The 14,970-nt window shown below is 38.2% G+C and overlaps 1 protein-coding gene across 2 annotated transcripts in view; it reads left to right on the forward strand.

The window, feature by feature from the left end:
* Nucleotides 1-7,757, forward strand: part of elfn1a (extracellular leucine-rich repeat and fibronectin type III domain containing 1a) — a 112,547-nt gene extending 104,790 nt beyond the window's left edge. For both annotated transcript variants that reach the window (XM_016267330.1, XM_016267331.1), the window contains exon 3: nucleotides 4,780-7,757. In XM_016267330.1, the coding sequence (XP_016122816.1) occupies nucleotides 5,184-7,577 (2,394 nt within the window). In that variant the 5' untranslated portion in view covers nucleotides 4,780-5,183 and the 3' untranslated portion in view covers nucleotides 7,578-7,757. The remainder of the gene's footprint in view (nucleotides 1-4,779) is intronic.
* The last annotated feature ends 7,213 nt before the right edge of the window (nucleotides 7,758-14,970 follow it).

The raw sequence follows: 14,970 nt of genomic DNA on the forward strand, positions 1-14,970 counted from the left end.
ATAAAATTCATGTTTCATTTATAAAGAATCATTGTTTGGTGTCATACAATTTTAAGGTTAAAACTTTTGCCAAAAGATCCCTTGCTACCTAGCTCGTAGCTTACTTATAATAATTACTATAATAGCTTACTTATAATAATTGTATGGACCGTGGCCAGGGAAATACAAAGATTCAAGTTGTTAAAATATACTAAGAATCACCGGCTCGCTGGACGACCCTTGATTTAAAGTGTAAACTATCAGATTTGAATTCAGTTTTAATCAGGTTGACTCAGAATTTTCAAATTCGAGTCCTTTCAAAACCTGAGCTAGAAATAAAATTAATGATTAATTCCCTTATAGAATTAACGACTTACAAATGAGTTAATTTCATTACATTACACCTCTCTTCATCAGTTTACACTGGCTACCAGTAGCTGCTCGCATCAAATTCAAGGTACTGATGCTTGCCTACAAGACAACAACTGGCGCTGCACCAATATACCTAAAGTCACTAATTCAGACCTACGCACCCTCCAGAAGCTTGCGTTCTGCAAGTGAACGACGCCTTGGGGTGCCATCCCAAAGAGGCACAAAATCACTCTCACGGACCCTTTCCTGGACTGCGCCCAGCTGGTGGAATGACCTCCCTATCTCAATCCGAGCAGCTGAGTCTTTAGCCATTTCCAAAAATATATGAAGACATCTTTTTCGCCATCACCTGACCAATTAATACTAGCACTTACCTATTCTATTCTATTCTATTCTATTCTATCTGATTGCTTCTACTTTGTAAGTCTCTTTGGACAAAAGCTTCTGCTAAATGACTAAATGTAAATGTAGAACCATACATCATATGCTAAAAGTTCGTCAGTACACATTTGTCTTGTCCCATGGTTAATCTTCTCAATGTCTGACTTCAATCTTATTAACGTAGACACTAGCTCGCAGGTCTGAAAAAAGACAAACCAAACAGAGAAAGGTCATCTGACTAAGAAGATGACCTCTGACCTTTAAGTGTCATTGATGGATCCGATTGATCGGTGCTGTAGCCTCCATTACCTTGAGCTGTCCACCATAGAATATATCCACCTGCCGAGGTTCCTGCTCTGCACCTGTCCATGACACTGAGAGCTCTTGTGTCAGCAGCTGCCATTCTAGGCAGCAGGATATCTGTTTGCACAGACCAGCTGAAAGCAGGTAGCGGCACGGCCCGAGGATTGAACCATCCAGAAAGCAGTGTGGCATGATGAAGCTGTCAATCAGCCCGTCACCTGCCTGTCCTGTCACTGTCCTATCAGTCGCCAGAGAAAAATATGGGCCGTGAGCAGGCGAGGCGGGTGCATGGTACTCGTGAACACACTTTTTTTCCCACCTCGGAGTAGAAGTGCTGCACTTCAGCAAATAATAGGAGCTCTCAAGGGGAAGGTGTAAGGTTTTTTTTTATTTTTTTATTTTCAATTACATTACTCTAGTGACTGTTAATACACTATTTTACAGTGGCCCGGTTGCCTTTCAAACACCTAAGAATGCAAACACCAGGAAAATATATTCACAAATCTCTTTGTAATGGGGTTGCATGGGAAAATTTTCTTCACTGGTGTATTCTAGAATTTTGAATTTTAACCACATGAGGAGCCTAATTTGATTGCAGTGTGGCAGGAAAGTGGCAGTTAAAAGAAATGGGATATGATTATGTTGGCTTTGGTTCACAGGCATGAATTAAAATTAGGGCTGACTACCAATAAAACAAAAGAAAATGGAATAAAATGACTTGCATCATGCTTGCTGATTAATTAACCGCCCATATCAATATTTGCAATATTTTGTGGCAGACAAGTAAACTGTTGATTAAACAAACAGTGGCTTTAGAAGTCAATATATTATTTGTATTTGCATGTAAGGTTTTTTTTTATTTTTTAATTTTCAATTACATTACTCTAGTGACTGTTAATACACTATTTTACAGTGGCCCGGTTGCCTTTCAAACACCTAAGAATGCAAACACCAGGAAAATATATTCACAAATCTCTTTGTAATGGGGTTGCATGGGAAAATTTTCTTCACTGGTGTATTCTAGAATTTTGAATTTTAACCACATGAGGAGCCTAATTTGATTGCAGTGTGGCAGGAAAGTGGCAGTTAAAAGAAATGGGATATGATTATGTTGGCTTTGGTTCACAGGCATGAATTAAAATTAGGGCTGACTACCAATAAAACAAAAGAAAATGGAATAAAATGACTTGCATCATGCTTGCTGATTAATTAACCGCCCATATCAATATTTGCAATATTTTGTGGCAGACAAGTAAACTGTTGATTAAACAAACAGTGGCTTTAGAAGTCAATATATTATTTGTATTTGCATATTGAAAATTAGTCCTCAGCAATTTGACTGACAAGATCTGCATTTAAATTGTTACAATGAAAAGTAATATTATGAAGTTTATGTGCAAGTCAATTAAATTTTGAATGTGACATGTTAGCATTTCCCCACGTTTTTATATGTACAGGCAAGTTATGAAAATTATTTTTCTAGAAACTAGTAATATCTATCAAAACAAATCACTTCAGTGTTTCATAGTTTGTCATGAATGTATTTTTAAAGGGGGAAATGTGGGTGCACTTGTCATGTGTACACATGCATTTCTGTTTCCTTGTCCAACTCTTGCATGTCGCTCACTAGCCACTGTGATGATATTATCATCTCTTGTGAACAACGACAGTATGTGGGAAAATATGATTTATGTTGTGTTTGTCATAGATTCAGAGTGCTATAAAAGTCTGAGATCATGAATGAAAATTATTTTATTTTGCTTTCTAGAATTGAGAATACATTTTTTTTTAAATAAATGAGAAAGAAAAATGAAATTAAAATAAATAAATAAAAATAATAATTGCTTATTATATTGTCAAAACAACAATTTCAGTGAAAAATCTAGTTGAAAAATAAGTAAGAATGTCTGATCTGGCATCTCATTATTTTTCATTATTTGCATTCTGTCATTTTTCTTTAACATTAACTTTCCTAAAACTATTTATTTAGAGGTTTAAATGGGATTTTAAATAGAGCCCATTGTAATCTGTTATGCTATCAACACTGGATGCAGTGTGGCGTGACATGACAAAACCCTGACAGTAAACTGATGCCTCGTTCTATTTATGATGTACTGACACAAAATACAAATGATTTGCAATGTTCGCTTTGTCATGTCCGGTGTAGACACGGTGTTAGAATTTAGTTGAGTGACAATGATTAAAATAGATTTAATAAGATGCATCACATGTTGTTTGTGGTTTACACCATAGTGTGATCTTACACATAGACAATCTAATGTATCACTTGTGAGAAACCCAGACAAAGCCCAGTAAAATCCCATCTTTGATCCACTGTCTTCCATAGAGAGCTTTATGAACCATGTCCATCTATACACTTGAGGAATGCTTCTTTCCTCTTCAGTGAAAGCCTCCTTGCATAATTTACCTGTGTAAAATCGACATGCTCCCTCTCTGCCAGTCATCTTGGCTTTCGCAGGGCAAGTAGGCAGCTGAAATTACGGCTTACAGTGGGTCAATTGGACAGGGCAATTAGAATGAGTTTTTAGTGCAGTGGAAATCACTGTAAAGAATTCAATATTGTGCAAGTCTTTACTCATAATTCCTCCATCTAGTGAAGAGGCTTTTAGGAGTTTTCACCAGCTTCAAGGAGACACAGTGCAATAATGAATGACTTTCATTTTGTGCTGCCATTGTTGTGTTCTTTTCTAGTTTTATTCATATTAGATACATACACACAAAACACACACAGCAATTGTCTTTATGTCCATGGTTAGAAGAAGGAGTGCAGTGGAAAGAAAGCCCTTTGCTTTCAAACCAGTTCCCATCCTCTCTTAACTCAGAAAATGATTTGTGATACAGCCAATATAGCGTAGAGCTGCCTCAATGTGGTTTCAAAGCCTGCCAGGGATGACTGTGAACTGAAGCTCCCTCTTGTCTACCACCCCGGGGAACATATCTTCTCTCTGTGAGGGCAGTGTCTTTCAAAGAAATACTATTCCTGTGTGATTTCTTTCTGTTACATAGCTGAGTATTTCATTTAAATATAATTGAGCATCAAGAAAAAGCTTGCATAAAACTTTGGAGGCAAAACAGCTTGTGTAGTATAGAATCACCCGTAGTATTCTTTTTGTGATGACATTTTTTTGTGTTTAGTAATTGTTCAGGTGATTTTTTTTGCCAAAATCGAGTATATACTTAAAGATTAGATGCAATTCTTCCAAACTATGCAATATTGATGCATTTGAATTTGATAACTGGTCTCAAGAGGTACTGGTTGTTTTCACTTGAACATTTTAAAGGAATTTAGTGTAATTGATCTGTTTCATCCCCCAAGTATTGGTTCTGCTCATTTTGATGGTCTTAGAGTTAATGGAGGGAGAAAAGGGATGCTTTTGTTTTCTTTTATCTGTCAGGTGGAAATTGGCCAATGGTTTTCGATAATAGCAATATGTCACAGGAACTGAAGGGAAGGAAAATTGTGTGCAAAATAAATTGATAGTCAGCTAACAAAGTTATTATTTTACCTTCCACAGGTCCATATGAGTAAGACGTCAGGGAAATAAATACAATGAAACAATATGAATTATTCCTTTGAGCTTGCACAAATACATTGCAGACCTCTTGTATGGTATGATCCATGTCATCACTGTCGCATGTTGAACTGTATTTTGAATATTGCTTTTCTAATTTAAAAACTTTGTGAGCATCAGTCAATGCTTCCTTTTTTCTTTTCTTATCCAGGGTGCACCTCTGGGCCTATGAATGAGACTAAAATGGTGGAAGAGAAGAAAAGACAAGAGGATGAAAGCCATCAACAATGCTCTACCCTGGGGAAATAAGCACAGGCCATTTTGAATTGGTGAAACATTAAGACCCAGCTCTAGCACTCCACTAGTGTGAAAACTTCTCCATTGGAGACTTAACCTGTAAATACATAAACTATGGTCAGTGGGTTTAATAAGGGGCTGACATATCAGTGCAGAAACCCTCAACTCATGTGAAATAATTCTCTGGACCAGAGACTGGACATTTTGTCCCTTGGCTAAAGGGAAAGGGTTTATTACCCTACTTAAATACTGTGAGGCTCCATCCAGCCTAGTTCAAACTCAAGTGGTACCCCAAGCTGCTACCAACTGGCATCGCTCATGGCTTCCAGGAGGGCATCAGAAGCTAGTAATGGAGGCATGGTGAAGAGTGCCTTCTTCTGGTCTTTGGCCATAATCTATCTGACTCACATAGGTGGAGTGAGGGGGGATTGTTGGCTCATAGAGGGTGAAAAGGGCTTTGTATGGCTGGCCATTTGCAGCCAAAACCAGCCACCCTATGAGGCCATCCCTCAGCATATCAACAGCACCATAGTGGACCTTCGATTGAATGAGAACAAGATCAAGAGCATCCACTACTCTGCCCTTAGCCGCTTTACCAACCTCACATACCTGAATCTGACCAAGAACGAGATTAATTACATTGAGGATGGGGCTTTTTCAGCCCAGTTCAACTTGCAGGTTCTCCAGTTGGGTTTCAATAAGTTGCGTAACTTAACCGAAGGGATTCTCAGGGGTTTGGGGAAGCTGCAGTACCTCTACCTCCAGGCCAACCTGATTGAGACTGTGACACCCAATGCCTTCTGGGAGTGCCCAAACATAGAAAACATTGATCTTTCCATGAACCGCATCCAGGTGCTGGATGGGTCCACCTTCACCAGCCTGACTAAGCTGACCACCTGTGAACTCTACACCAACCCTTTCAACTGCTCCTGTGAGCTTTTGGGGTTTGTCAAGTGGCTCTCGGTCTTTCCCAACAGGACAAGTGAACGGATGGTGTGCGATTCTCCTGTAGGAGTCTCAGGCTACAGTCTCCTAAGCCAGAATCCGAACAATCCCACATACCGGAATGCTCTGCATATGCTGTCCACTGTGTGCACGGAGGACTATGTGACTCTGTACATCCCTGTGCCTACCGAGACCACCACTTACCCTCCAGACTCGACACCGTGTGGGATGGAAGACTGTCCTTCAGGGACTGAACCGGAGGAAATCAGCATCAGTCCCACATACATAGATTTAGATGTGAAACCAATCATGAAGCTCAAGCAAGTGTCTCACACAAATGCAGTAATCACTGTTCAGATCCCTTACCCCTACAAGAAGATGTACATCCTTGTCCTGTACAACAACAGCTTCTTCACGGATATAAAGAATCTGAAGCGGCAGAAGGAGGACATTGAACTGAAAAACCTGAAACCCCACACCGATTACACCTACTGTGTGGCTTCCATAAGAAACTCGTTGCGTTTCAATCATACTTGTCTGACACTATCCACTGGGCTTAGGAATGGGAAAGAGCGAGTAGCTAGTAATGCAACAGCCACTCACTACATAATGACTATCTTAGGATGTCTTTTCAGTATGGTAATTGTTTTAGGGATTGTGTATTACTGCTTGCGAAAAAAGAGACAGCAAGATGAAAAGCACAAAAAGGCAGGCAGCTTAAAGAAGAACATAATTGAGCTAAAATACGGCGGTGAGCTGGAGGGCGGGACAATATCCAGGATGTCTCAAAAGCAAATGATGGCTGGGGAGAGCATGACCCGCATGCCCTATCTACCTTCCGCCAGTGAAATGGAGCAATACAAACTGCAAGACATCAGCGACACTCCAAAAATGGCCAAAGGGAATTACATGGAAGTGAGAACAGGGGAGCACCCAGATCGAAGGGAATGTGAGATGTCCATGCCTGGCAATAGCCAAGGCTCAGTTGCCGAGATCTCGACAATTGCGAAGGAGGTGGACAAGGTCAACCAGATTATTAACAATTGCATAGATGCTCTGAAATCAGAGTCCACCTCCTTCCAAGGGGTGAAATCTGGTGCCGTGTCCACAGCTGAACCTCAGTTGGTACTGATCTCAGAGCAGCCTCAGAGCAAGTCTAGCTTCCTGTCACCTGTCTACAAGGACAGCTACCACCACTCTTTACAAAGACATCACGCGTCAGATGCCTCTCCAAAGCGTCCGAGTACAGCCACTGGTGGTCCAACGCGGAGTCCAAGGCCTTACCGTTCAGAGGCGTCCTACAAGTCAGAGTCGAAGTACATAGAGAAGACTTCACCCACAGGGGAGACTATCCTGACCATCACGCCCGCCGCTGCAATATTAAGGGCAGAGGCGGAGAAGATTCGACAGTATAGTGAGCATCGGCACTCCTACCCCGACGCCCACCAAATTGAAGAGTTGGAAGAACCGGATAGTCGGAAAACCTCCATTTTGGAGCCCCTGACGCGGCCTCGTGCCAGAGACTTGGCTTACTCACAGCTCTCTCCCCAGTACCACAATCTCAGTTACTCGTCTAGTCCTGAGTACTACTGCAAACCGTCGCACAGCATCTGGGAGCGCTTTAAACTCCATCGCAAGCGACACAAAAATGAGGAGTACATGGCCGCAGGCCACGCTCTGAGGAAAAAAGTGCAGTTTGCAAAGGATGAAGACCTGCATGACATTCTAGATTACTGGAAGGGAGTGTCAGCTCAACATAAATCTTAATCTACTCAAGTGTCTGTCTGTGTCTTTTTCATTTTTGATGGACCACAATGAACAGGACCAGAATGAATCCTTAATCCAGTGAAATCACATTCTAATGGATAAATATTACACTACAGTGAATTTCAACTGAGGAAAAAAGGTTTGTGTACCAAAATTAAAAGATGTTACTTAAAGCAACAAGAGGAGAATATATTGCAAATATAATATATATATATATATATATATATGTTGAAATTGATTTTTAGTATTTGATTACCGCATGGCCAAGTCCTGTGACAGTGGATTTGCTGTTGTGTACTGTGAGACTAAAAAGAATCCAACAGTGACAAGACATCTTCTGAAATCTTAGTATTTCTTCTGCAGGACTGTAATTTATGGACCATTTTTCTCCCGATATTTGAGTTTGTTCTAAATACAAATGAACTATGTACAGATACTGTTTCTATATTTGCAACGTTTGCTGTTAAAAAATTGAGAAAAAATCTATAATGTGTATGATTCAGGTTTAGACCATGGATTTCGGAGTTAGCTCCTGTGATATTATCTGTCCTTAAATGAATGTTTACCGTCCTGATGGATAAACATTGCACTGGTCAATGAAATGGCATATTTTCCTTTAGGCCACAGTTTACGCTACCCTGCTTTGCCAATTTTCTGTTTAATTCATGCCACTGATCAGACCGCACAATATTACACAAAGGCTGATATGATGTTACATTTGTGTATCATAACCACAAAGTGAATCGGTTTGGTTGGGGTGGTGTAGATGAAACATCTGCATACATGATTTCAGTGTCAAAATGGAAGAAAATGAAACATAAGTAGAGCATTTTGATACACATTTATGTCTGATTTGTTTACCAGTAAAACGCTCCACAAAACATGCACTTCTGCTTTGACCTTACGATGCCTAATAGTAGTGAAGGGTTATCTGATCGTGAACCAAAGTGCTTGGGTGGCAGCTCATCACACATTTTTCTGCAGATGTTTCCACCAATCTCGAGCCAACAGCCCTATTGATGAATGTATTAAATACATAAAGCAGCCTTTTCAGCTGCAGTTTCTTTGCAATTTTTGTTGTTGTTGTTTTTTACAACCACATAATCCCCATTTTTCATGCTGTATGCTGAGTTTTGATATTCATATTTCTTTTCAGTTTCGTGCATTTGGCATTTCTGTCAACAATATTTAATCAATCAGAAAAAAAAAAATGTTTATAAACCTAAGGGTATTGTTTTAGGCTTTTCTACTGTTCGGCGGGTAAAAATGCTTTTGTAAATGTTGAATGCCACTGCACGGACCCTGTGATGATCACTGCTGATCTGAAAGGTGAGACATGAGTAAGAAAGACTAAATTACCCAGCTGAACTGTTGCCACTGAATTTGTACATCAGCTATTTAGATAAATGCAGGAAGTAACTGGGTTGTCCAATTTCTTTTTTTATTTAAACCGCCTTAATCGTCTGGAAATATCTGTATAACTGTATTTTTCTTTTTTCTTTAAGTGTTGATGTTTTTGAAAAGTCTTCATCTGTTGTCATTTTTTAAAAAGACAATACATTTCAGTAGATTTCAACAGCTGTCAGGTTTATATGTAATCTAGCAAGTAACCTACACGTTTTTATATTGCATAGTGTAGCACTCCTGTATCTCATTCAACTTAGAAATGTTGGGAAATCTGTGAACGGAGAGCATCAGATACAAACAAGAGCACAATGAGTGTTATTTTGTATTTCTTAAAACTATGTTACCTGCTTTCAGACAAAGTACTGTGAAATAAAGGAAAGGGTGGACCCAAATTGTCATGATCCTTATGATAACAGTTCTCTGGAATCCTCTGCTTTACAAAATATTCACATGCAATGAATAAATGGTTACAAGGAGTGTCACTTAATTTGAAATAATCAGATATATAATTAGGTGGTACAATGACCATATTTCAAAATTTGCTGAGAAATCCCTTTAAAGGAAGATTATTCAAAGACATTTTATTATAGGATGACCATACATCCTCTTTTCCCAGACATGTCCTAGCTGGGATTTCTAATTTGCCTAAAATGTCTGGGTTTTGGCTTTGTTTTCCCACTGGCTGAAGGTAATGACTGAAAAGTAGTTTAGCATAGATAATAAAATTGTGGCATGTGCAAAGGTGGGATCTACAGAGGACGCTCAAAGGAGTGCAGATACGCAGGTCTGGGAGAAAGAGGATGTATGGGCATATAATTGTGGCAAATGAAAACATTGAAAAGATGTTTCAAGCCTATGACTAGCTTAAAGTACAGACCACAGTAAAACACAGTTTATCATACCAGAGCCTTCTCACAGAATATTATGTGGCAAATATGATCACCCTATGTCACGTGATTAATGTATCTACTGACTAGAGTTAATGATAATACATAACGAACTTTAAAGATCTTCATGATTGGTAAAATACATATTCAGAGTGTTGCCTGCTCTAAGTGAGGTTTGGTGAAGCAAGAATTTACATACAGGTCAGTGACACGATTAATTGCATTTATTTATTTATTTATTTTTACTTAATTAATCACACTAAATTATAATGTTTAACAGCCCTAACTCTGACTTTTAAATACCCTGAAATGTGCTAGTTTCTCCTCTATGCCCCGCCTTTCTGAAACGCGTCGATTTTTCAAAGCCCATCGGTCTGAAAAGTGAGGTGTGCTCTCATTGGCCAGCTATCCAGTGCGTTGTGATTGGCCGAATACCTCAAGCGTGTGATGGAAATGTTACGCCCCTTACCATACTGTGATGCCGTGTCCTAGCCGGAGCGACGAGACAAAAACATTAAAACCCTTTATAAACTAGGTATTTGTTGCATCCAGTGGGGACATAATTACTGATTATAATGACTTATACTGTCTTCTTATGCATTGCATCGTGCCGTGTAAACATAAAACTATGTCTGCATTTGTGATCGGAGAAATGACAAACAACAAGCGCTACTCTACACTGCTCAAAACTCGTGTTTGAATCATCAGTGGCAAATTCTTTAAATATGGAAACATACTTACAGGTTGTGAGTCAGAACAGGCGGCATTGTAGGTTCAGGAAACAGTCCTCCGTTAAATGCGTTGCACACACACGAATATTTGATTTGAACAGTTCTGGAACAGTGTTGTAAATACAACTTAACCACTGATTTCTAGTTGTGCCCTCTTTTGGAAGGCCAAACAAAGTAGTTTCGCTTTCACAACGAAACACACAGCACCTTCACAACATGGCGGCGGCGGCAACATTACTACAGCGAGAATCAAAGTTACTTCTTTCTTTGCGTGAAAATTTGGGCGGCATTATGCAAATCTTCCCACACAGTGACGTAGACATGTGGGGGCTTGGTTGAACGAGGCGTTTTAGGAGGGCATGGACCAGTCTTAACTTTTATAAAGAATATCTCTTTGGGTTTGAGACTTTAGTCTTTGCAACTTCAGGGATCTTATCTATTCACGAACAGCTTGTAACACTCCAAAGAGAAAGGAAAACTTGAAATAGCATCATATGACCCGTTTAAGAGTTTTGTTCCGGACACCATAACAAACTAAAGGAAACCTTTGTTGTAATATTACTGAATGAAAATGAGCTGTTAAAACAGTATTGAGGATTCAATAACTATATCCATCGTACGTGAAATTTCACAGTTCCAAGCTGAGAAACTGATTAGTAACTGATTTGCTTAAGATCAATCCAAAGAGCCACTTACTGCTTGGCCTTGCATTATGAGATGATGTATGGTATTAGTGAAATATCTGACTTCTTTTGTAGTATGAATGAATACTGACTGACTGAAGCAGGGTGCATTTAACATTTCTTACTTTGTTTCTCAATTGTCCAGGCATTTTTATCTCAAGGTCAGAGGTTTCTTCCACAAATGCTCATACTTGCTCTAATAACCCATATTTATTTTTGACAGATAGATCCTGGCATCTGCAAATGGATAGCAAGCAGCGAAAATTGCATCAAGATTTGAATTATTTTGCATTCATCAAAATGAATAGCCACACCAAATATATTTCAGAAAAGAAATTACACTTTGCCCAAAATCAAGCAGGCTAACATTTGTGGGGTTCGAAGATGGCTTGTCAAACCAAAGACCCAGCAGATTTCCTGTTTTTCATCAAGCCAAAATAATGTGCAACCTGTCAATCACATCAGGCATTGGTTGCAGATACATAAAAAAATAAAAAAATAAAAAAACAGCACGCAAAAATGCATCAGATTTTATGATTGCTTTGTGCTTATTTTGTAAAAGTGGTTACAATAGAATAATGACAAGTTAATTTCATTATCATATGCAAGTATAATTACATATTATATTTCACTATATCCAAACATCAAAGAAACATATTTTTAACATTATAGTCTCTGATTTAAACCTGGGTCTAATTGAACATTAAAAATAATAATAATAACAATACATTAAAAAAAGGATACAGAGTGAATACACTAGAATGCATCGCCAATAAATTAACAAATTAACTTTAAAATTAATTTACTTAAAAATTCGGTTCTAATTTAAAAACAAAACCAGTGGCAATTTAGAAGAAACTGCATTCACTCTTTGTACACCAGTGTACGTTATATATACTAAAATAATAAATAAATCATACCTTTTCCATCTCTAACATTTTTTTAAACTACTACATCCCTCAGAAATCAATGATTTCACTGCTCACACTAGAAGGATGTTATATTTTTTTCTCCCCCAGATGTCATCCTATTTGACAAATATATAATGCAATACAGGGAAGAAAAAAAACACCTCACCTGGCTGTCATAACCGTATAATTCAACAGAACTTCTCCCCACCGGAGGGTATTGTTATTGCAGCAGGTCTCTGTGGAATTCTGAACCCAGATTTAATTTCATTGACCAAAGGCTAAAGGCTGCGAGAGGTATTTAATCTAGTCGTGTTCAGTGGACAGTTCAAGCACTCTGCTCCCCATCAGCGGATGTACGGTGAGTAGGAGCACTCAGAAGAGACTCACGAGGTGAATGGCTGTTTTATTGCTGAATTATATGAGGTGCCACTTGTGTTGCAGCCATAGTTCTTTGTACTGCCGTCATCTGTCTCATCTGGAGAAGAGGTGATGCAGCCAGCTTTACAAAACCCCAGAGAGCTGCTGGAAGATGCAAATGAGCCTCTGAGTGTTCAGATTCACGGTGTTCCTTCTGCCACCTTTGGAGATAAACTAACATCTATCTATATTCTTACAAGCCTCAAGAATATTTGGCATGAGATGAGTTTATTCTGTGCTTTAGAACTAAATTAAAGCTCTCTGATGCCTTGAAGGTTGCACACCTAGAGATAAAGAACAGGTAGATAAGCTGTCAAAATTCATTTGTGCTTACATATTCAAATATGGCACAAAAACACACACTATGTTTGACACTGATGCCAAATGCTACTGATTGTCCGATGCGTTGTAACTGATCAATACATGCCAGTTTGAGTAAGCAGAAATGTGACTGAGATACAAGTTCTTTGAAGATTTTCAGTCAAGATTGACTTAAAGGGGTCATAACGTGCAGAATAAAATTGTCCCATCTTTTGCTTGATTGCTTTATGCTATTGCATGTAGAAATGAAAACTTTGAGCTGTTTCTGGGTGTGTTGAGAAGCTCTGCTTGTCCTTTTGAAGGAATCCAAGGAGTGGCAGAAGTTTATTTTTAGTAAGATTCCTGATCATTTCATTTTAAATTGTTTTTGTGGCACATTTCAGTGCAGATTATTTTGTGAATTGCAACAATTTGATTAAGTACATTCAAAAAGACAGATAGGGCATAAATAGGGCACTTTTCACATGCAAAATCGACATTCACACAGGCACAGCAATAAATTATGGAAAATAGCAGTGTAATCTGTGTAATATTTCCATGTGTGCTCCATGGAAGAAAGTACAACATAAGGGTGAATATATTAACTTTTTTAATATTAGTATTAAACTATCCTGTTAAATCCACTGAACTAGATAAAGCATGGCTAAAACTAAAGTCTTCTGTTTCCTTCCGATAAAACTGATTTGGCTGCTACTTAAAGAAAGCCATCCAAAAGACAACAATCCCAGCAGAGAGAGAGAGAGTGTGAGTGAGTGAGAGAGACAGAGAGAAATCACACTACTATAATTCTAAGACTGCTGAATATTTCAAAATATAAAAATCATGTTTATTGTTAAGATCTATGTAAGTACTGATGCTCAAACAGATGTCAAACGGACAGTTCACCCAAAAAATAAGAGTTCTGTCATTTATTCCCCCTCATGTCATTCCAAACATGTATGACTTTCTTATTTTATTGGAAACATAAAAGAAGAATCTGAAGATATAAGGACAGCTGCATATTCCACAATGCCATTTTATTTTAAAGCGATAGTTCACCCAAAAATGAAAATACTGTCATTAATTACTCACCCTCATGTTGTTTCAAACCCGCAAGGCCTTCATTCATCTTCTGAACACAAATTAAGATATGTTTTGCTGAAATCCAAGAGCTTTCTGACCCTGCATTGACAGTAATGTAACTACCATGATTCAAGACCCAGAAACGTAGTAAGGACATCAATAAAATAGTCCATGGTTCAACCATAATTTTATGAAGCTACAAGAATGCTTTTTGTGTGCAAAGAAAACAAAAATAACAACTTTATTCAACAATTTCTTCTCTTCTGTGTCAGTTTTGGCCGCAAGTTCGCAACAGAATAGACTACTTTTCTGAGCCATGAATGTGTCAGTTGCGTTGCTGTCTATTCAGGGTCAGAAAGCTTTTGGATTTCATTAAAAATATATTAATTTGTGTTCCAAAGATAAACGGAGGTCTTATGGGTTTGGAATGACATGAGAGTGGGTAATTAATTACAGAATTTTCATTTTTGGCCCTTTAAAAGTCAAAATGAAGATGCATGATAAACTAAAATCATAGCACAAGGATGCTGTTGATAACATTTGAATGTACAACCACCTAATCATGTTGCAGAGCTATTAGTACTTCAATATTTTTAGCATTCTAAAACAGCAACAAAATATTTTAAACATAAAAAAAATTGTCACTAAAAAGTATTTGAATAAATGTAAAAAATATAGTAACATAAATATGACTATGTATTTTTAATTGAAAAATGTTGAAAATCAATTTCGAATAGAAATACTTAAGCATGCAAAACACTACTCTTATACAAAAATCGTAGACAGAAGGTTGAATCTGTTGGATTTTCCAACAGATGCATAAAGTAGACTAAGATATGATATCTGAGTCTGGCTTTGCATAACCAGGTGTTTAATTTGCCCTTTCCATCAGAGTTAGAGGTTTTTGTAACTTTGCCACTTGTTGGATAATCTTCTTATAGACTTTGAAACCTGAGCTCATCCTGACAATTCTT

The sequence above is a fragment of the Sinocyclocheilus grahami genome, unplaced genomic scaffold, assembly GCF_001515645.1.
Source record: "Sinocyclocheilus grahami isolate Dianchi unplaced genomic scaffold, SAMN03320097.WGS_v1.1 scaffold37.1, whole genome shotgun sequence".
Taxonomy (NCBI): domain Eukaryota; kingdom Metazoa; phylum Chordata; class Actinopteri; order Cypriniformes; family Cyprinidae; genus Sinocyclocheilus; species Sinocyclocheilus grahami.